Source organism: Scophthalmus maximus, chromosome 18 (genome assembly GCF_022379125.1).
Source record: "Scophthalmus maximus strain ysfricsl-2021 chromosome 18, ASM2237912v1, whole genome shotgun sequence".
Taxonomy (NCBI): Eukaryota; Metazoa; Chordata; class Actinopteri; order Pleuronectiformes; family Scophthalmidae; genus Scophthalmus; species Scophthalmus maximus.
In genome coordinates, this window is record NC_061532.1 from 12,026,126 (window position 1) to 12,049,019 (window position 22,894).

At 42.9% G+C, this 22,894-nt stretch overlaps 2 protein-coding genes across 6 annotated transcripts in view; one reads left to right on the forward strand and one right to left on the reverse strand.

Moving 5' to 3' along the window:
• Nucleotides 1–7,706, reverse strand: part of wasf1 (WASP family member 1) — a 45,464-nt gene extending 37,758 nt beyond the window's left edge. Inside the window, exons 1-2 of one of the 5 annotated variants that reach the window (XM_047328498.1) lie at nt 7,239–7,704; nt 6,738–6,794 (exon numbers count right to left, since the gene is read on the reverse strand). The gene's annotated coding sequence lies outside the window, so the exon portion shown is untranslated. Of the gene's footprint in view, nt 1–6,737; nt 6,795–7,238 lie in introns of all 5 variants that reach the window. The other 4 variants (XM_047328500.1, XM_047328497.1, XM_047328496.1 and 1 more) reach the window with 4 other exon arrangements.
• Nucleotides 7,707–8,286: 580 nt separating this feature from the next.
• cdc40 (cell division cycle 40 homolog (S. cerevisiae)) lies at nt 8,287–22,893 on the forward strand. The gene is made up of 15 exons (XM_035617163.2): nt 8,287–8,520; nt 9,063–9,149; nt 9,248–9,377; nt 9,496–9,582; nt 9,699–9,838; nt 9,967–10,063; nt 10,388–10,527; nt 11,448–11,522; nt 12,213–12,258; nt 13,687–13,788; nt 14,772–14,887; nt 15,733–15,866; nt 19,223–19,299; nt 21,531–21,675; nt 22,273–22,893. The coding sequence occupies exons 1-15, from the start codon at nt 8,329–8,331 to the stop codon at nt 22,448–22,450; spliced, it is 1,746 nt and encodes a 581-aa protein (XP_035473056.1). The 5' UTR covers nt 8,287–8,328; the 3' UTR covers nt 22,451–22,893.
• The last annotated feature ends 1 nt before the right edge of the window (nt 22,894 follows it).

Genomic DNA, 22,894 nt, shown 5'->3' on the forward strand with positions numbered 1-22,894 from the left:
AAATGACAGCTGTGTCATTACTGCGGTCCATCTGCTGCTGTTCACAGGATTCACAGCTCTCCATGGCGTGTGTGTGTGGGTGTGTGTGTGTGTGTGTGTGTGTGTGTGTGTGTATGGATGTTTGTGTGTTTTTAACACATTCTTGTAATTGATCGTGTTGTTTTTTTATTTAAATCAAATACATATCAGCCATATTAATAGCTCAGTAAGAAGGCAGGACAGCGGTCTGATTTTGGAGGTATAACGTCCGGTGAAAGTGAGTGTGATTGATTGTGAATTCTGCAGGATTTACTCCTTATCAAGGACTCCAGATGTGTGGAAGAGAAAACATCGAGAAACACGACTGCAGAGCCGCCATATGTAGCGCCTCCGAAAATTCAGCATTCATCCCCGAGTGGTAAATCTACGGCAAAAAGGGCCACCCCCAGTGCCACATTTGGTCTGTCCCGTTGCTGATTGTTTGTATGAAAATTGACACACACAAACAACAGATAATAGGAACTGTTATTTTTGGATTGTACGATTATGGTGAATACTACATGCTCTCTGCCAAGGCACTTAGGCCTCAAATTTTCATTTATGGGTTGTTTTTTTTCTATTTCAGCTTAAGCTAACTTCGTGTCAGTCAACAGCCACAATGTCATGGTTCATAAAAACAGCGCAGTGGCGAGTGGCTATGTCAGGAGGAGGATGGTTACAGCTCACTGGCCGGCTGAATGGCTACACGCGGACCTCCGAGGCGATGAATCACATTCACACAGCCACCATCTTGTGGTCCGATCAACAGCACTAGCACACACAAAAAAAAAAGCAGAGGCCTACACATGTGATCTAATGCATACACACACACACACACACGAGCACACGCTGATGCACTATTCCTCCAGAGCAAGGACAAAGAGACAATGCCTATGGATACTGGCAAAGTCAAGAAAGATTATTGTTATCTTTAGGTTGTTCGCATCAACAATTTATATGAGTGCAAAAACACAAGGCGCTTTCACTCTTATATAATAGGAGCTTTGACACACACCGAGCTGTGGGCATGTGTCTATAAATGAAAGAGTTATGTAAGAGACTGCTGTTGTCTCTTTCCCACGACTTGACGCAAGAGGCTGGCTCTGATTTCAATATCAAATGGTAGATTTTTAAATAAAGCGTAGTTGAGATTGTCTTCATATTTTCTCTGGCACAGCGCTGACTGGAGGAGGAAGACTTCATTATGTAGTCATTCTCTGACCCAGAACATCCATCCGGTGACAGTCTATCTTTAGCAGATGTGTCTTTCACCGGTAAGACTTTCCTAACCTCTATCCAACCCCTGCTCTGCAGCGATTATTTGTCCGAGTGAACGGACAGCTTTTGCTGTGAGATAAGCAAAGAAAGGATGAGGTGGTTGCTGAGTAAAACTGTTTAGAGGGGGTTTTCTTGCAGAGGATTTAAGTGAATTTGGCCTTTCCTGCTAATCATCAAAGACAAAAGGGTGGCGGGGCGGGCTTGCCTCCACTTCCGATCTTCCCATCTGAGAGAGAAGAGAAGCGTATATATCGCAGTCCCTGCTGGGCATCTATCCAGCGCACATCAGACGAGCCTTGTGTTCGGGCCTCTTGGAAATCCAAAGCGGAGCTGGACCCTCGCTGTGAGCCGTAAATGAACAACCAAATATTGGCTCCTAATTGAGAGCAGCAGTTGTCTGTGTGCACAGGCACCCCTGCGGTGAAATTGTGGACAAAAACACTAGGACACTAAGGGGCTACTTCCCCTGTTGCTCTCCCTCTCTTTTCTCAGCACTTTCCGCTGTTCCATTTCAGCATCCCTTCATAACACAAGCGATGGCCGTGCTCTTTTAACTTTTAACGTTGACTTTTATAAACATTTCTAGCTTCCAAGGCAGTTTAAGGTTGACGTACACGACAGAGAAAATAGGAGAGACGCTGTTAACTGCCACGAGTCAACATACATATTATACGTCATGTGCTCTTTCATTTCCTACTCAATTCTTAGCTCTAATGATTCCCCTGTCTTTCCCCATTTACCTCTTCCATTGCTATTCCTTGTCCTCCATCTCCTACCGAGCACAGGAGGTAGGACTGGGAAGAAATAATGGGTGCTTATGAAAAGCCTAACGAACATTCACTGTGTCTGAAATTGAACACTAGCATCTGAGTCCTAACCAGAGGGGACTCAAGTTGCGGTCGGGATAAACGTGCCTCGCCTCTCATTTCTCCGGCTTCCATCAATCATCACAAATCGCCACGACAACCCAGGCATCGGCCGATCCAGCTCAATAAGAGCCCATCACAGCACACTGATATTCAGAGAGAGAGAGAGAGAGAGAGAGAGAGAGAGAGAGAGAGAGAGAGAGAGAGAGAGAGAGAGAGAGAGAGAGAGAGAGAGAGCAAGGAGCAAAGGTACTGAATATATTATATGTTGTTTGTCACACATCACGGTGTAGTTTGCTTAACTTTGCATATTCAAGTTTATTTGATGGACAACGTGGAGTCTATTGAGTCAAATCATGTGCAGAAAAGAAACACACAATGCCATAAAAGGGCAGCTAACTTACACTGTAACTGCTTTGCTAAAATAAACACTAAGGATACACCAACCATGGAAACACAAATGCACAATGGGAGACACGTTCGCCGTCAGTTCTGAGGAGAACCCCAAAAACAATTCAGCCCTGGATCAGATCAATGCTACATTGTGCTGAGCAAAGGTGTCAGTGTTTATGCTTTTGCCTTCCAAACGTACACCTGACACCAGGGGAGTGGCCTCCGTCGTCCACAGTTTACTCCATTGCCTTGCTAATTTTTGTCTTTCTGCTGAGAATATGAGCCAGGTCCACCGCGGGACACTACGGTGCTCCATTTACCGAATACACCCGACAGACATGAGAGTGAAATTGAGAATGAGTTTCACTTATGGTTCTACTGTCCTGTCTACGAGGACATAAGGGGTGCAATTTTTTAGAAAATGTCCTCTATTTGTCTTTATTTCTTGTAGCTCAGTGATCATTAAAATATTTGAGTTGTGCTTTTTTTTGGTAGCAGATTTTATTTACCTTGCCTGGGAGAAAGTCGTAAAATAGCACTTTATTTCGCAATGAAGTGAAATGTAATGGGATGTGTTGACCACTATAACTGTACGTTTTCCTATTTTTTGGCTTCTTATAAACCCATGAGGGTTGGGCTCGAAAATATAATAAAGTGAATTATATATAATTGATTGAGGAGTCATGTGGGTTTTCTTTATAGTCACGAGTCCACAAAAGGAGCGTATGCTGTTGATATATCTACAAATATTGCGTGCCAATTTATCATACCTTTTTCTCTTTTTTTTGTTTTGGCAGTGTGTTTATAGTCCTGTGCCATATCCATGTGCAGTAAACAAATGAAATTATTTTTAAACCTGGAAAGCATGAACAAATGCATACTGTACTCCCCAAGCAGCAAATGGCACATATATTTAGTACAGCTAGAAAGACAACATGTTTCTAAAGCTCATTAGAGCCACAGCGTTTGCGTGTATTCAAACACGGCAGCTGTAGTCAGAAGCTTCAGCGGCAGAGGGGCTGCATCGCACAAAACAATACAACTCGAGACAAAACTGATAGCAGAGATGAGGCTCAGTACTTAAAGTTGATTGTGGGCATTTTTGCCTTGTTTGCATTGGCAGCGACACAGTCAGAGAAGTCTATCTATCAGAGATATCCTGTGAACTCATTTAGAGACCCAGATAACGCCCTCTCCGCACCTAGGTGACAGTGGGAGAATGAAAGACCTAGGATGGCAACTACATAAGAGATAAGGACAAAAGATTAGTCAGATAATAGATTACGGGGCAGCAGGGGCCACCACAACAAGACAAAATGATAATAAAAAAGTCTAATGCCACACTTAACTGTATTTGATATGTTTTTGGGATGGGAATTATTGATCTGCAAAGTGAAAAATTATGTTGTTTTCAAAGGGGAAAATAAATGGTATTTAGAAAGCGCTTTAGTTTTTTAAAATATATATTATTGATTACAAAACGACTGCTCTACTTGTGGGGGCAAAAAAATGGTTTTACCAAATAATATCTACTGTCGCACAAAATATTAAGTGTTGTGAGAAGGTTTGGCACACTGTAAAAACTACCCCCGTGAAAAGAACATTAAAAAAGAGAATCAGGACAGTATCTCGAATTGAAAAGGTGAGTTAAAGAAAAGAAAAAGAAAAGCAGAATGAAAAACAGAGAGACTGTCACTGTAAACTCTGTCAAAGAGGGCCAAAAGTCACAAACAAGGGTGGACAGATTATACGTGGACAAAGACGGGGGAAGGAGGTGGTGGAGGCGGAGGCAGTACGACACAAGGAGCGCTGTAGTCGCACGGAGTAACTAAGCCCCGGTGTCCCTCTGTCAGGGCAGCTCAGACCTCGGACAGAAGCAGTATTATGGAGCAGCGGGTCCGGCCAAAGAGGAAGAACAATAGCTTCTGTGTGCCGGAGCCTCTGGAGCATCCTAACAGCTGGGAGATAGGAGCTTCTGTCCGTGGCTGCACTAACGTGCATGTATAGGGCCGTTGCACATTGTACACACGTACATTTATACTCAATTTCCCATAATCCCAGAGCCGTCCTCTTGCCACGTCTTCCTCACGCCATCAGTCATGTTACCCTCATCTTCCCTCGCCACTCAAGTTATTTCTGTTTGTCCTGCTGTCATCCCTGTCCACCTCTGCGGAGAAGCCGCTGAAAGGGAGTTATTCTTCTTGTTTGCACGAGACAACCAGAGACTGGCAGAAGATCAGAGCAGTGTCAACAAACAGGAGAGGTTCAAATGCCTCCAACCGGATTCATGCCAAAGCCCTTCTATCACGAGGGCCCCTGGAACACAGGGGAAAATGAGAGCTGAAAAGTGCGCAGGAATGTCATCCCTCGCAGCGAGAAGAGTTTCACGAACAGCAACAGATAAAACCATGGCGATATGTTTTTGTTCAATTCCGGGAATACACCTGTAGGTGTAGGACTGTTCTCTGGGTACAACGGAAAGCTCAGATCTGCGGATCAAAGAGCAGGTTATATAGCTAGATCCCTTCAACTTTCACACTTTCCACCTGTGCTTTTCCGTTTCCCTGCCAGCTCAAAAAACACCACAAAGTATGAGAAAACTCCAGGAGGAACCGGCTCGCCAAAGAACTTGTCCTAAACAAAACAACAGCGAGGACTGGAGGCCTCAATGGACAAACTTCTGCAAACATCATCTGCAAACATCATCTCCGAACGGAAGGATGAGTTGGATCACCGCTTCTGTAAATGTGCATTTTCGGGGGGGGGGGAGGGGAGACTCCGGATTACATCTTGGAGCCGCCTTTAAATTCAGCCATAGTGTGTCCGATGTTTTATGAACTCTCTGAGCTGGCAGGGAAACCGATCCTATAGCCTCCGCTCGGCCATGTGACGGCGGGGCTGCCTCTGCTGCAGACTGAAAAATGTAACAGCTGCAAGGGGTTTGAGAGATGCCTTCACATGCAGTACCCTGTATGTTTTGTACATGAATCATTTTTTTTAAACTACAGATTTATGTGGAAAGAGTTCACAAATTCTGTGTATCAAAATGTCCTTGATTTAAACTCAGATTTTGATGAAATCTAGGAATATCTTCTCAACACGTATCATTGCACAAGTGATCCAGTGTGTGTGTGTACAGAGCTGTGTGGCTGAGGATCAGCACTTGATTGTTTGTTGATGTTGACATGCCATCAAGAGCGGCGGCGAAGATCTGATCTGAACTGACGCAAGCAAAGTAATTCTTAAATCTCATCAAGTAACTGAATAAGTGGAACCCTTGTGCTTTAAAAAACACGTGCAGCCGCCACTAGATCTACACCCTGCTTAGCCCCAGTGCATGCCTGTTGTGCATCATCGTTACATCTGAACGTAATTTGAATACATCATAAGGGCAAACCAGCCCCACTAATCTGCTGCCAACAGCAGTGGGCGCAGACTTTTATCAATGGCCCTGCAGCTGCCATTTTCCAAAGGTAATTCATTCATCACCAACCACTGATCTGAGCACAAATTTCAAAACGCACAGGCTGCTGCTGTTGCTCCTATACGCTGCCCCAGTAATTCAGGGGGCAAGGCATTAAATGTGCCGCTCCGCTTCACTGTAAGAGCAGCATCCCGACACACACACACACACACACACACACACACACACACGCACTCTCCCTCTTTCTGATTTCTTTACATGGACAGGATGCAGAAAATGTGGTCAGTCTAATGTAAGTCCTACTACACGCCACACAGCACCACATGAGAGGGCATCATGCAATGAAATGGATATTTTAAAGCTGTCACCGGCCATAAAAGGTGGTCAGAGGACACTGTTTCTCATGCCCACTTTTTTCTTTTCTTTTCTTCTTTTTTGTATGCTTCACTTGCTGTAGTAGTACAAAGAAGGTTTCAAATTTCGCAAAGCATGATTTCCACTGGGCTGAAGGCTACCATCCCCCCATTGACTGCAAACCAGGCTGGCTGAAATAGACCCCGGCCCCCTATCCTCCCTCCTTCTCTGTCAAAGCATTTCTCAGTGGGGAAAAATGAAATCACATATTGACCCCCAAGTCCACAAGTCACTGCAGAATAAAACATAAGCTGTGTGTGTGGCTTCTTTCTCTCTTTCTTTTTGTCTGTTACGTTAAGACGAATTGAGGGGCAGTGCAAATATTTGCTCTGGGGTTTTCTCACCAACATGATGTTCCTCAGTCTGGATATGTCAAGACGATGCTGCTGCTGCTGCTGCTGCTGCAGGGGGAGCTCATGCAGATGTGGACCACTGCAAGCGATCACACTTACAGCGGATCCCGTTATGTATTTTTTCCTACATTTATTTGCTCATTAATAAACCCGTTACTCGTACTTCAAATGTTGGCGGGGGGCACTTTGGAGTCGCTTGTGAGTCGTAACGTTGTCGACATTCGTCCACCTCTGTGCACCGGGTTCATGTGGTACAGTCAGCGATGGCCAGGCAGTGTTGGATTACCGAAGAGCCGTTATCAGTCCGGCTGCCCCAGTTTAGAGTCGCACGACACGGGGACTCACATTTAACGTAGTTAGTTGAGAAACATGCATTATAAAGTCGAGGGGGGGGGGGGGGGTGTCGTCACCGGAGTCCACATTTTCAGGTAAAAAATTTCAGATACAAAATGATCGGGATTTTTTTTTTTTTTTTTTTTTTTTTTTTTTTACCTGATACGTTTGTTGTGAATCTTCCTTTATTTCCTTTCCATCCTCACTGGGCGGCGGGACGTGGTTTTAAATCCCCGGCTCGGATCCATGGCTGTACCGCGTCTCCGGTATCAAATGTACTCCTGCTGGAAGAGGAGGCGGCGGACGAGGAGGAGGAGAAGAAGAGCCCAGGGACCGTCTTCCGAAGGGACTCTCCGGCGAAACGCGGGCGAATTTGGCGTCGGACGCGCTCCGGTCACGCCGAAAAAACGGGTTTCATGTGCAAATAAAATCCGTTTATTTTAGCCATGAGCGACATGTACGTTCGCGCCGCGACAGTACACGTGGAAATGGTGTTTATTCGCGGAGCAACGTCCCCATTGTAGTCGGTGATGATGGTACGCACCACTCTATTGTTGGGGGCGCGAGAGAGAGAGAGAGAGAGAGAGAGCGAGAGAGAGAGAGAGAGAGAGCGAGAGAGAGAGAGAGAGAGAGAGAGAGCGTCCGGTGCCAACCGAGATGTGCGCGTGGGTTCCTCGTGGGAACGTGCGCGCTCGCTGCGTTGGCTCGTTGTGCCAAACCGTCACGTTGCGCTGTCCAGTCGATTACTGGGAAGGAGCTTCGATTTGATTATTTCCAACCCTCACTGTACATTTAAAAAAAAATCATATCATTACAAAAATCAATCGATCTCCCACGAGGGGGTTGGTCACAGGATTTCGTCTACAACACTAATCAATTTGGCATGTTGTACTTTACCGTCCGTTCCTCTTTGCTCGTGAATCGTTTAAAAAAAGTCACATTTGTGATAGAATATTTTAAAGAGACTGACACCATAGTCCAAGGAGTATTGTTTACTGTATAATGATATGCACACGGGAGGCTCTACGACTGTTTGACGACGATCTATATTTACGTATGTCTATAATTTATTTTTAAGATTATGCAGAATTTATGTATACAAAGTGTCATAAAATTGTTAAAATGTATTTTATTTTTTTGAATTATATATTCCCGGGTGATTGCTTTTCTTTTCTTTTCTTTTCTCTTCTCTTCTCTTCTATAACGGAAGTCCCGCCTCCCTGCTTCCGTCGAATGCACAACATCCAAAATGTCTGCCGCCATTTCTTCCCTCGTTTCGTACGGCAGCGATTCTGATTCAGAAAATGAGTCGGAATCCAAGACTGGTGCCGAGAGAGTGGACCAGGTGGACCCGGACGCCACGGCCCACCTCAAACCTTTGCAGGCTGGACAAACGATGACGCTGGCTGTCCTCAATTCTGCCCCCGAGGTCGCCGTAAAGGTAAGCTAACGCGGCTAGCCACCGTTAGCTCAACGTAATGTACTTTTGGTCGCACTGTGCTTGAATGTGAAGAATCAGACCTGCTGTTTTAACAGATAGGGTGAGACCAATTTTCAATTAATATGTATTTGTCGTATAACGTTAACAGATGTTAACATTACTAAATAATAGCTGTAGCGGGAAAACAGTGCGGCGTCGATCAGAAGGATGTTGTTCAGTCTTTAAAACTATGGCAAAGAATAATTTGCCAATCATTTATCAGTGTCACCTCTGTATTATGTTTTGGCCTTTTTAATTTAGCATCTCATAAACTCAAGCCAATCCGATACTACTTGTCAAACACCCAAGTGTCTTATTACTGGCCTCTCCGTGACTATCTAGTCCAGACTTGACGAGTCCAGATATAGTGGTTTTCTATCTGGACATGACACAATACGGAGGACAGGTCGCTCAGACTTGTAAGTGAAGTTCCCCTTAACTGCCGAAACGGAAGCTGCGAATCGGATGCGAACGTCAGCGTCGTCTGTATATCTTCATTTCAGGAGGCTGTGGAGACTGGCACTCACCTGGACCCTTCGCTGAAAGAAGTAACTTTTAACCCGACATACGAAACCTTGTTTGCACCAGAGGTAATGTATCTTTGATCAGAATCAACTAGTCACTATTCAAAGACCTAGGACCTATAGAAAAGTTAGCATTGTAATGATCATGTGTTACTCTTCCCCAGTTCGGGCCATTGAACCCATTTAAAAGCCAGCAGATGGCCGCCCCCAGGAACATGTTGTCTGGCTATGCAGAACCCGCTCACCTCAACGACTTCATGTTTGAACAGCAACGGAGGACCTTCTCCACTTTTGGTAAGCCCACGTCTGACCTCGGCAATTGGGTTGGTTGACGTGGTCTATATATGTATCGTGTTTGGATGTTAAAAAACCTTTCTTCAAAAGAAATGTTCTGTCTCCACTCTGAGAATAGGTTATGCTTTGGATCCCTCTGTTGACACACACCATGTGGCCACTGGTAGCTTCATTGGTGCAGTAGATGAGGCTGAGAAAAACAAAGGTAATAGCGATCAGGAATTTTTTTCTAATGTGTTTGTTTATTTCGGAAGGCACACTGAGTATTGTTTAGGGACAATTTTTAATTGTAATCTTTATTGATTTTGGCTCTTCCTTCAGGGTTAACTGTGTTTGAGAGTGGACAAAAGAAATCAGAGAAAAGGAAAAAGGTCAAAGGTGGAGAAGCAGGAGAGATTGACGGCTTCCTTGGACCCTGGGCAAAATATGCAGATGAGAAAGATCTGGCCAAACCATCAGAGGTATTTTTTTGTTCAATTTATAATATGAAATAGAGTTGCAGAGACTGTCACTAACCTTTGTGACTGTATCCAAAACAATAGGGGTTTGTTGTTTGTAACTCTTGGTTGTGATTAATTTTTCTTTACAGGAAGAGCAGAAAGAGCTGGATGAAATCTTGGCCAAGAGACAGAAGAAGGGGAGGAATGAGGAAGATGCTCCAGCAGAGGAGAAGACCATTCTCCATGGTACTGTGGCCCTCTGTAGTTAAACATTTTCAATGGCTATTGCACTCAGTGAAATAATCAAGAATCTTTTGTCACAAGATCTTTGTCACGTAACTGTTTACACTTTAAAGAAGTCTACTCCTAAGTTATTATATAGTGTTTCAGACTCATCCCCTGAGCCACAGCGTTTGTGGCCACTACTGGTCAAGGATTTTATCCCATCAGAATGCTTTGCAAAGAAATGCTCAGGGCCTCTGTCAGCTAACGCTACTTTTAAAAATATGTTTCAAGATGCGGCATGATTTTTGTCACGTGACATTTTGTCTCTTTTCGTTCTTCCCGCAGTTAAAGAAATGTATGATTACCAGGGCAGGTCCTACCTCCACGTCCCACAGGATGTGGGCATCAACCTGCGTTCTGCAGATGTTCCAGACAAGTGTTATCTGCCTAAGAAACAGATTCATGTCTGGACTGGACACACCAAGGTCAGTCACAAGCATTTGTGTGTCATTGTGTGCGTGAATGTCCCTTTATCAACCAGTTGAGGAATCTTGCAGTAAGTATTCTCGACAAAGTCTTTCCTAATAATAAGTTGTAGTACTGCCATGGTGCTTAAACTTGTTTTGTTTCACATGCAAAATAAGAGTTTTTTGTCAGTTTTGTCTTATTCGCACAGCTTGTCACTGACATATCAGATATTATTCGGTCTCATTCAAAACACTTGTCTTAATAATTCAAATATAAAGGAAAACACTGGGTTATTCCAAGAAAGATCTGATTCTAGCTTCAGATCTGCCAGTGTGCTTCAGGGAGAGAAAAATCACTCAAGTTTTAAATTGGCTCCGATCAGCTTTGTGCAGAAAGCTGCAACCTTCAGAGTCGAATTTGAAATACAGAGATTTTGAAAAGCTAATGAGCGTGTGGAAGTAATGATAGCTTCAGTCTGGTCCATGTCCAAATAATGTCAAGAGCATGAACTTAAACAGTATTTTAAATGTGGCAAATTTAGATATAGTGCAGCTTTTGCCTTAACAGTTTAGTTTGGAGTGGATATAATACCACAGCAAGGAAATAATTACTTGTCTCACTAATCCAAAAATGCACATAAACATTTTAGTGATGGATATAAACCATAGCCATGTAATAAAATTCTGAATATTTTCCTAAATGTTTAAGTCATAGATAATTGTGTGCTTGCATATGTTTTGTTTCCTACCGCTAGGTTTGCCAGTAAGAGCCCCTAGATTGTGCCTCATTAACGCTCTTTCTCTAGTTCAGCTGAAGCCAAACACTTTTGTGCTAAATATAAAGAAGGAAAATATATCAAAAGAATTTGAGTTTACGTGCTGTTGGGGCAAGTGGCTGTAGTGGTGACATGCATGTTCATGACCTATGTATTTTCCAGGGTGTCAGCGCGATCCGACTATTTCCTAGCTCTGGCCATCTACTGCTCTCCAGCTCCATGGACTGTAAGATCAAGGTAAATACTTGCAATGAGGTATCTTAAGAAATAACTTCACAGACGCTTAGGAATTAATGTACACTTATTTGTTCTTTCTTAGTTGCAGTGAAATAATTTTATGATTGTGTGATGAGATGGCAGTGTCAACTATGAGTTTTAAAGTTCTATCATATTGCACTTCTTCTGAGATGATTCAAAGCTAACCTCTTCACTCACCTTGATGTAATGTAAAGTAAACCATTACAAAGCATGAAAGAAAAGCTAAAAACAAGGCTGATTTCATTGGCTAGCTTGCACTTACTGTGGTGGTCAAGAATAAAGTAAATGGAGTCTGATCAATATGAATTTTGGTGGGACAATACAAATATTAGGGAGAAAATTGTTTTGTTTTTTTAAATATATGTTTCAAATATTATTAGCAATGATTCCTAAGATGTCATTATCAAACCCTTACGACAAATAAATGTAATGGAGGTTTGATATTTTACAGTTAAACCATGAATTTTATTATAAATAAATAACTTTTTAATCACTTGCAACCAGAAAAAAAGTTTTTGTGTCAGTAAAACACAGATACAGAAATTTTCTGTCTCATCGGCCAATATTATTGGCAAACTGATATTTTGGACGGGCTCGAGGATTTCATGTAGTGTTAGGGCTCATTTTGCAAAACCTATTTTCAGTTGTTTTACCTCCATTTCTTCACAGCTGTGGGAGGTGTACGGCGAGAGGAGGTGCGTACGGACATTTATCGGTAAGTAAGCAGAGATTTCCAGTCAAAATTCTTTTTTTCGTAAAAAAGTGTTGATTATCCACTGTATAAAATGGTAACAATAACTTCTGATAATATCTGATTATCTTTTAATACAATAGTGGATTATCAGCAGACAAGAGATATACTCCCAGCCTTTAATGCAAACTGCCTTTTGGGAAATGCACAGCAGTGACAGACTCAGCATTTCTTGAACACTAACGACACGTCTGCTGACTGTTGACAGAAAGTGAAGGGTTTTTTTTCTTTCCTGGATGGGGTCTGGGGTGTTGCGGCTAATACATGCAGGTCACTCTTACACTCTTCCCAGAGACGGCACACTGTCAGAATAGAGATTGTTTGCAGCCATGGTTCTGCTTGTCAGCTCCTTCACAGAATATGCATAATTCAGCAGCCCCGGGGCCGAGGGGAACGAGGGGCAGGGGAGAGCAGAAGATGCAGAGAGGAACCGGTGTGCAGGAAGAGGGAACACAATTTAGGCGAGAATAAAAGGGAGTGGCTGTCTGAGATACATGTGTGTAGGAGAAGCGGCAGAGATGCAGATGATGAAGTTTAGTGCAGGGATGTGTTGTAGAGGACATACCATGTTTACACTTTGTTGGTCATTTTTGGATCATCCTGTAGTGCTATATTTTTTTTGTTTTAGGATGATTTGGTAATTTTTATTCTTCTTCTTCTTAATTTGTTGCTCTGCCTGTTATTTTAAGATAAACTGACACTGTAATAGGAATTTGACCACACTTGTTGTCTTTAAGTGCAGGTAGCTTGTCAGAATCACAAAACAGTGACAGTGGGAACATTTAATATATTTGGACGGGGGGGTGCGCACCGAGGAGTTTGCATATCATTGTATTGTCATGTATGGATTCAGTCAGAGACTACAGGTATATTTAATGACGTGTGCCCTGCTTTCAGTAGTTTGTCTGTCTCCCTGCATACACACACACACACACACACACAAACACACACACACACACCATCAAGGTTGTCTGCAGCGACGCCATTGCCTTTGGTCTGTCGGCAAGAAGGGTTAGAGCAAGCAAGCAGGCAGACACTTCAGCCTCGGTGGGCCCTGTTATCACTGTGGAAACAGTGCAACCCTGATAAAAAAGCCAGCTTTGACAAGGGAGGCATCTGTGTGCGCCATGCAGTTCAAAACACAGAAGGATCATGTACTGTGTTTTTTTCTTTATCTCTCCAAGCCCATTTAAAGATTTCATTTCCCTCGTCTCCCACAGCCCTCTTCATCGGTCTTCCACAATGTCCCTTATTTCCCCTTAACCAGATTTCATATCCCTTAAATGACTGAGGTATCAAAGACAGGCAGCAGGAGTAGACGGGGAAACAAGACTGGGGAAATTCTCCTAGAAAATAGTGAATTTATTTGTGTAAATTTCCTCTGTGTTTTAGGCCACAGCAAAGCAGTACGAGACATTTGCTTCAATAACAGCGGGACCCAGTTCCTCAGCGCTGCCTATGACCGCTACCTGAAACTCTGGGACTCTGAAACAGGTAGGTTGTTCACAGAGCCAATGGTGTTTTTTTGAATAGACTGAGTCAAGTGGGATGTACACAATGTTCCATCTTCTCACACTTGTGAATTTAAGTCTTGATAAACTGAATATTTTAGTTTTTTGGCTGTTGATTAAAACAAGAAAACTGAAGATGTTACCTTAAGCTTAAGGAAACTGGGATGTCCCATATTTGTATGATAGTATTGAATTTGTAAACTTGTTGTCTGGCTTTAGACAGGCATTTAAGGTCTATAAATGAAACCATATAACCAGTGATCTCCTTTATCTGTGTATAAGTGAACTACATTCTTCCCTGTTCTCATTAGTGCCACGTGTCTCCCAGTTATCTTCCCCTCTGCTCATCCATCTTCATATCCACCCCTCTAAACTTAAGAGTACCAATCCAGCAGAGGGCAGAGACGAGTTAAACCCCCTACTTGTTGACAACAGGATCCCCTGCGAAGCCCTATCTTCCAAATACTTGTGTGAATTTGCTCCTGCAGCTGTACATAAAGATGGATGAGCAGAGGGGAAAGCTAACCGAAAGACGTGAAGCACCAGTGAGAACAGGGAACCACACAGTACATGTGCACGCGCGCGCACACATTGACGTTAAGGGGATAACTTTTTCATTTCATTTTCTTCCAGATTTGTCCCAATTTCACTTTAATCACTGGGATTTACCACAGAAATGATGTTTTTCAAACGCCTCCGTTCCAATGTTAAGGGCCTCTTGGTCTTTTAGTCAATTTAATTTCCTGTTCTCGCCGCTTTAGCAGCGGTGGAAGCATCGGTCCCATGGTGATTCATCTCTGCTGAATGAACAGAGGGGAACTTGTTTTTTTTACTCTCTGTGTGTTACGGCGGAGCTGTTGCCGTCTGCAGGGAAAAAGCATACAGCATTGTTTTAAACAACTCGAGTTTACCTTTCTGAAAAGCTACCGTGGATTGTTCTTTGACTTTCAATCCGCCTCTCTACAGGTCAGTGCATCTCCCGCTTCACCAACAGAAAGGTCCCGTACTGCGTCAAGTTTAACCCAGATGAGGACAAACAGAACCTGTTTGTGGCCGGCATGTCAGATAAGAAGATTGTTCAGGTAAAGATGTTGTCTGCTGCATTCAGCTCCCACCATTACCCCATATGTCCTCCAGTTTATCATGAATTAATGTATGTAACCCCTGTGCCCGCAGTTGCATGAAATATACATCTCAACTTCCAGCGATAGTATGAATAGTTAGAATGCCATAATACTTAACAGTTTAAATTAACAAAACTCCAAACTTGCCCTGATCTGATGATGAACAGTCTCTGTCGGCAACAAGCTGAATTGATTTTGGGAATATTAAAGATGAAACTGATTCCTTCTTTTTGTTTTACTTCAAACTAATTGAAAATATGTGTGTATGTCCAAATCAGTCATTATCTTAATAATGGTTGGTATGAAATTATGCAGCTCTCCTCTGTGTTTTGAGAACAAATTCTAAGGGGTAAGGGTTATGAAAAATAAAAGGAGCATAAAGAGAACTAGATAAAAAATCTGTTGTCAGAAATGCCTCCTCCTTGTTTGTTGCCTTGGGGGGCAGTTTTATGTGGTTGTGTATCCTTTTAAATTTTAATGTGAGTATAGTTTTTTACCAAAAACATATAATTTTCAAGACTGAGGCCTGTTTTATAGCAAATAGCTGTCATCACACCACTGCAGTTTAGTCTTTTCACTCTGTTGGCACAAAACATAAATTTCAATCTGCCACAGCCCCATAATAGAAGTCTATCATGTCTTTTGTCTCTACAGTAAGACAAGTTGCATTTAGTAACCAGTGTGCAATGGAATTAGTGAATCCATAAAAAAAATTCCCCTTTTTGTTTTGACTTATCAGAGATAAATATTTTTACGTCCTCTGTCACTCACCTTTTCTTTTCCTCTTTCCGTCCCTCTGACAGTGGGACGTCAGGACGGGCGAGGTGGTTCAGGAGTATGACCGTCACCTGGGAGCCGTCAACACCATCACCTTTGTTGATGAGAATCGTCGGTTTGTCAGCACATCGGATGACAAGAGTCTTCGAGTGTGGGAGTGGTAAGTACAGATTCTTAGGGTGAAAAGCATAAAATAAAGTATGCAGTATTTGGACTATGCTGCATCATAGTTGCTCTGATTCCAAGCGAGGCATGAGATCCTACTCCCCAACACAGAGTGGCTAATAATGGAAGACTGCAGTGACATTGGGCAGCAGCTCAGAGAAAGTTTTCTGCATTTTGAACACGAAGCAGGGAAATTTGTGTTCATTGTTCATTCGTACAGAAAGTGATAAATTGAGGTTAAAAATTTGTCAAATCAAAAAAAACATCCAACAGCATTAAATGACAGCAGTTGGTCTTTTATGTGGTTGCCAGGCTGTTGGCAAAGACAATTTTACTGTTTTGCAGCCACATGCAGCTTCATCTTAAGTGTAACAAGAACGGACAAACATTTAAAACACCAACCGTATCCCGTATAGAAGTCGGTCTTGGAACTGCTCCCTTCATTAGACGTTGATAAGAAGACGTCAACATCAACAAACCTCCTGGTGACCCCGTCTTGTACAGTTCATCCGGCTGTGCTGCTAATGTTCTCTGAGTCATAACCTTGCCAGTTGCCACAGCTTGCCTGCTTTACACACAGCTCTTATTCTGTTTGTTTTTCTCCCCCCTGGAGTTAACATTGTACACTGACAATACTCCCGCAATAACCTCGGTAAGCATGGCCCCTGGAAATATGTGCTTGGATTACCAGCAGGTCAGATAAAGTAAAAAAAAAAAAAAAAATCCTTTTTAGAATTCCCCCTCCCATCCCTCGCTGTGGACGCTGAAATTACACAAACCAGACACGTCTGTGTTTTCATCAGCAAAATCGCATCTATATGCGATTTTATTTACTTATTTATAGAAATTGTCATTGCATGTGGCCAATCAAGAGAGACCACCAAGGACAGCCTGCAGATTGGCCAGTGGTCATGTGGAGATAAACAAACATGTATTTGTTGCTCGGAGCTGATGAATATTTAAAGACCAGCTGAAAAAGGAAGCTTACTGTGAATTATTAGATGGGTGGTGTTTTATTTAAGGATGACCAATTTGTGTATTTTTTCCCCTATCAGAAATTCCCAGCTCTTCTATTTTCCTCTGGAATCTGAGAATTTGGGCTTACTTTACTTCAGAGTTGAAGGGGCATGATAAAATGTGGAGCAAAAGAAAAGCATCCCAAGGCTCTGCTTTCTACACATGGTTGGGAAGGGGTGCTCCCATGGGCTTTTTTTCATGCAGCATGGGAGCGAGAAAGAAAGTGGTATGTTGGGCTAAAGAGTGACTTCACTGTCTCTCTTTTTCCCACGGATACCACCTGGCTCTCAACACCCCGCCCGCCCGCCCGCCCCCCCGCCCCCCCCCCCCCCCCCCCCCCCCCCCCCCGTGAGAGCTGTTACATAGCAGCATTAGAACAGTCAGAATAGAAGCCGAGGCTGGCAGAGAGGGAACACCAGATGGGCCGCAAAGATTGTGAGGCAGCTAATTTACAAGTCATTCAAATCAAAGCGCAAAATTGCCACACCCAATTTAAATTCTGTCCTTGTTCTACCACACACTCATGAGTTATCTGGGGAGATTACTTATCTGTAGCAGTGGTTTGCCATCAGGGAAAGTCAGTAAACATTTTCCTGGGGAGTTTATAGTCTGAATCTCTAGTTTAAAGTCTTCTTCAATTTCAATACAGTATGATATTCATTTTGTAAATGATGGAGTAAAATGGACAATAAAACACAGTATACATTGACAGCTAGTACGTCCAGTGGGTTCAGGTCTCAGGTGTAGGTGGATGTGCAGTGGACGAGCTCTCAGTCAGACCCCTCCTGCTCCAAATATGGGGCTTGCCAAAATGCTTAACTGTAGGCTGCAAAGCAGTAGTTATTAAAACCAATGGGCGACATCACGGTGGGTTGCCACTTGGATGTCCCCAAATTTTGTCGATCGAGCAGAGCTTTATTGAACTGCCAGATTTTTGAATTTATTAATCAAGCCAAGTGATCCCGAGAGCAACTGCGAGATAACTACGCTAACATGTACAAAGATGCTGTGAGATGTATATTCATCACTTTTAAGCAGAAGGCAGACGAAGTTCACTTTTTCTCACAGCAGTGGCCTCTGTCTCACTCAGACTTATCCTTTCTATTGGTGTGGGTCAGTTCCTGACAAACTTCAGTTTGTACAAAAATGCTCAAAAATGCTGTTTTGTTTGCGTCATTGTACCCACAGCAAACAACAATAACTCATCTTTTATTCATGAATATCTCTTGTGTATAGATTGTTTGTCATACGTTTTCGTTTCTTACAATCGCATAACAAAACATTCACATGGGTTATTTATGAGACTCAGAAGAGATGTGATGCCTTTGTTATCTCTGCAAAGTTTAGCTAGGCTTGTCTACAGACATTGGCTCTGACAAACCCAGAGGTCCCTTTAAATATCTGCCTGTGTGTGTGCACATGAATCCAAGTGTGTGTTGTCTGTACAAGGGATTGTATTTCTCATTTGACTGTAGTTCTTCGAAGTCCATTTTTGGTCTTGTGTGCGTAAACACCGTGTAGTCTCTTTGCTCCAGCTGTTTTTTCTCAGAGAAAGAGACAGAGGTGGCTTCAGTTTAAGCAGTTTCCATGATCTGTTTAGGGCTCTTTCATTGTGTCCCTGAAATGCAAATCACAACAACAAATTAAAAAAACACAAAATCAGTCCCAGCTGCCCTTTTCTTATTTATCATTTTGATTTGGACTTCTAGAGGTCAGTAGAAAAGAAACTAAATTGGCATGCTGTCATCCTAGCAGTGACACACACACACACACACACACTCACACACACACACACACACACACACACACACACACACACACACACACACACACAAACAAACATACACACTCTCTCTCTCTCTCTCTCTCTCTCTCTCTCTCTCTCTCTCTCTCTCTCTCTCTCTCTCTCTCTCTCTCTCTCTCTCTCTCTCTCTCTCTCTCTCTCTCTCTCTCTCTCTCTCTCTCTCTGTGCTGTAGATTTGAATTATCTCCTGCAGACCATTGAAGATCAAAAAACAAAGTTTCCTCTCTCTTCCAAAGCAGGGAGACAAAAAAGGAGTTATAAATAATTGGTTGCCAGTACAGTCGGTGGTGACGCATCAAATGGGTCTTTCAGGTTGCATGGAGATATTTACATTCTGTGACTGTTAAAGTGACACCCCCTGGTTTTTTCACTTAGGCCGTTTTTTCACTTCAGTAACAAGCACTTTGAGATGACGACAAACTGCAGCTTTGTGAATGTTTTTCTTCCTTCAAGGGGATTCTCAGGTTGTTCTCTCATCCAGTGTTTTGCCCGTCTTCTAGTATATTCACAGTGCTTTGTGCCTTTTTCAGGGACATCCCTGTGGACTTCAAGTACATTGCTGAGCCCAGTATGCACTCTATGCCAGCTGTGACACTCTCTCCCAATGGTAAGTAGTCAAACTAAGGCAAAACAGTCTCTCACACACACACACACACACACACACACACACACACACACACACACACACACACACACACACACACACACACACACACACACACACACACACACACGGAGGTACAGGGGTACTCTTGGGAGCATAAACCTATATTGTCAGATTGAAGCTGTGGGCCATTGCTAAGCAGAACAAAAAGAAAGAAAACTCTGTTCAGCTAATTAAAGGTATGAGAAGGAAACTTCCCATGCCAGTCACCAGGATCAGGCCCAATTAGGCAATATCGACAGATATACATACATACATATATGCATGCACACATACAATATGTACAATTTTTTGTTTGCTCTGGGTGCATCAGCTGTCACAAATGCCCCACAGAAGTGCTGTTCAAACACTCCATGCAGTGTTGAGAGGAAGTGAACTGCAGAGCACACAGCAGCCAGTAGTTTCAATTAATGACACGTCAGCGTGCATAAGCGAGGCACGTGAGGAGTGGGCAAACACAGGGATTTAAGTTCTCAGTCGCCATGACGGTTTTCCATCCCTCGGATTCCATAAAAGTATGAAATCAGAAGGGGGGGGGGGGGGGGGGGGAAAGAGGGGCAAGGTTTTATGGGACATAGGAATACCTGTTACCGGTTGATTCAGGTTAGCTTGCATGAACCCGCTTTTACAGAGGGAAGGCGCAGATTATTCATAAACAATAAATAGTTGGTTGGAAGGAGGGTTGAAAAGAAGAGACATTCCTGCCTTCACAGAGATCAGAGTTGGTTGGAAGGAGGGTTGAAAAGAAGAGACATTCCTGCCTTCACAGAGAGCAGGATAACCGATGTAGGCCAATATGTTGAATATAAAAGGAAACTTAGAAGGAATGGGCAGATGCAGACACTGTGGAGGTTGATTTTTTTTTTTTTATTACACTTAGGTATTTGGTCTCTCGTTGAGAGTTAGATGAAATGATAAATAATCCTTCTTTCATAAAGCCTGGTAAGTACTGTCATCACCATGAGGCTGCCAGACAGGAAAATCACACAGCCAAGAGATAGTCCAGTACATCGCAACCTGCAAAAATACAACAAATGTGACAGAGACAAAGGAATGTGCGAATATGACATTCCCTATTATGAGTGTTCTCCAGACATCTGACTCAGTGGGAGGTGACAGCAGTGCACCCCTTACACAAATATGGATGGAATATGTGAAAAGGCTTTTTTCTGAGGTTTTGTGAGCATCACACTAGCCGATTACATAATTAACTAACACTTGTAATGCAACTCTTCCGTTTGAATCCGGAATTCCGCCTCAACTACCATCAAACTCAACTCGTCGGTCCTCATTAGTTTCTTCTCTCTACCGTTTCATGTACTCATCCGATATTCTTCCTACCTCCGGGCAACATTCTTATTTGCCCATTTTGATGGTTTGTTCCTCTTCAGCGTCTAAATTATGGAGTGTGTATTCAGTGGGAAACCATTGAGTTCTCTCTAATGCCCAAATTTGCACCCAGCCCACAACCCCCACCCCTCGACCTCCATCACCACCAAGAAAGCACCACATCCACAGCCTCTCTCCTCTTGCCATCTTTATAAAACCAACAGAGCCTTAGTTCTTTGGTGACATTGATGAAGTTGATTTTTATTCTGCATCAATTGCATATGACATTTGTGGACAATAGTGTCTTATTCATGTTTTTACGAGAGAGGATCTAAGAAGACAGACACACACATTCACACACACACACACACCCACGCGCCAACACCAGGGCTCTTTCCCCCTCACATTAATAATTTCCAACATGTTTCCTTTCAAGAAGTGCAGTGAGTCATGTAATGCTTTGACACTGAAGCGCAGCCTCTTATCACCGTGTAGTGTCTTAGAGACCGCAGCATTGTCAGGAGCTGAAACGCTCAGTAAAGTAGATCTTGGCTGAGCAGTCACTGATGAAAAACCTCTTTTAATTTTTCACTACACTGCCTTAACCTTTCCAATTTAATGACGGCAGAATGATGAGTTCATACACTTTTAAGTGTCGTCCACTCAGACTCAGAGTTCCACTTTTTTTTTGTACTTGAGATATATCTTAACCCAGTGCACCTGACGTTAGAAGTAATTGCTCTTCTTGATGTCCCACCAGATCAAAAATGCTAGTCACTGCTTATTAAACATTTTGACTGTACGGAATATTGCTAATGAGAAATTTGTCTTGTTTTCACCCCCAGGTAAATGGTTGGCATGTCAGTCTATGGACAACCAGATTCTCATCTTTGGAGCCCAAAACCGCTTCAGGCTTAACAAGAAGAAAATCTTCAAGGGCCACATGGTTGCTGGCTATGCCTGCCAAGTGGACTTCTCCCCAGACATGAGGTAAACCTCACATGCTATGAATAGTTTATAATTGTTGATTAGTAAATGCTGGAATGTTTGACACTGAGTAATGAAAACATGTCAGAACAAATAAAAGCATCTTAAGTTATTTGTAGCTGAGGCAAAAAAAGAAGGGAAAGGGTGTGGGGGGGGAAATAAAGAGGAAGAATCATTTTATTCCAGTGAACAGGCTGTAAAGACAACATATACAGATGCTTCTTCCTGTCCTCTTAAAAAAAAAAAACCCTCCACATGATGAAGAGCTATGGAAAGCAGCCTCGTTGTATTATCTACTGTATAAGCTCTACCAGGAGAGCTAAGTAGGACAGTTCCGCGCCCTCATTTTAGCCAAAACGCCCATTAAGGCCTGTTTTCTGCACACTTCTTGCCCAGCACCCCCCACGTGTGTGAACCGGTGTCATCGCTTCCTTTCAGTAGCCATGGCAACACATCAACTCGTGGCTAGACTAAATACCAGAAATTCAAAAAAACCTCCCACATTTTGGCAGGTGAAGAAGAGAGAAGTAAGTAATTTTTAGCAAAGTGCTAACCTTTCCGTCCCCCCCCCCCTTTGTTTTGTTTTTGTCTTTCTTCCAGCTATGTGGTTTCAGGAGATGCAGATGGAAAGCTGAACATTTGGGATTGGAAGACCACCAAACTTTACCACAGGATCAAAGCTCACGACAAGGTTTGCATCAGCGCCCTGTGGCATCCACACGAAACCTCCAAGGTCATCACCTGCGGCTGGGACGGACTAATCAAACTCTGGGATTAGAAACTGCTCGGCGTGTGTGTCTTTGGGAATGGGGAGTGTCTGGGAAATGATGGGCAAAACTGAACTGGTTCACCGAAGTGACTGAAAGGGTTAGTTTTGTCCCGAGGTTTTTTTTTTTTTTTGAGTGAAAGCCACAGGACTGGTATCCAGTCTTATTGTAGCAGCGTTTATTGTTTCCCATAAGAGCGCAAATATGAACTCATGTAATATCTGTACAAAGGTAAGGTGAACACATGCATACTTTTAAAAATGGTTTATACTACCAAGTGCACATTGCAGGGCTGCTTTGGCTTTTTTTTTTTTAACCAAATGTTTTAATTTGAATTGGCATTGTTCTGTGTAGTATGCGTTTGTAATCCTCGGTAAAATTCTTTGTTTTCAATCGTCTGACCATCCCTTTGTGGAAATAAACATTCAGTAGAATTCTTTCTTAAGAAAATTAAG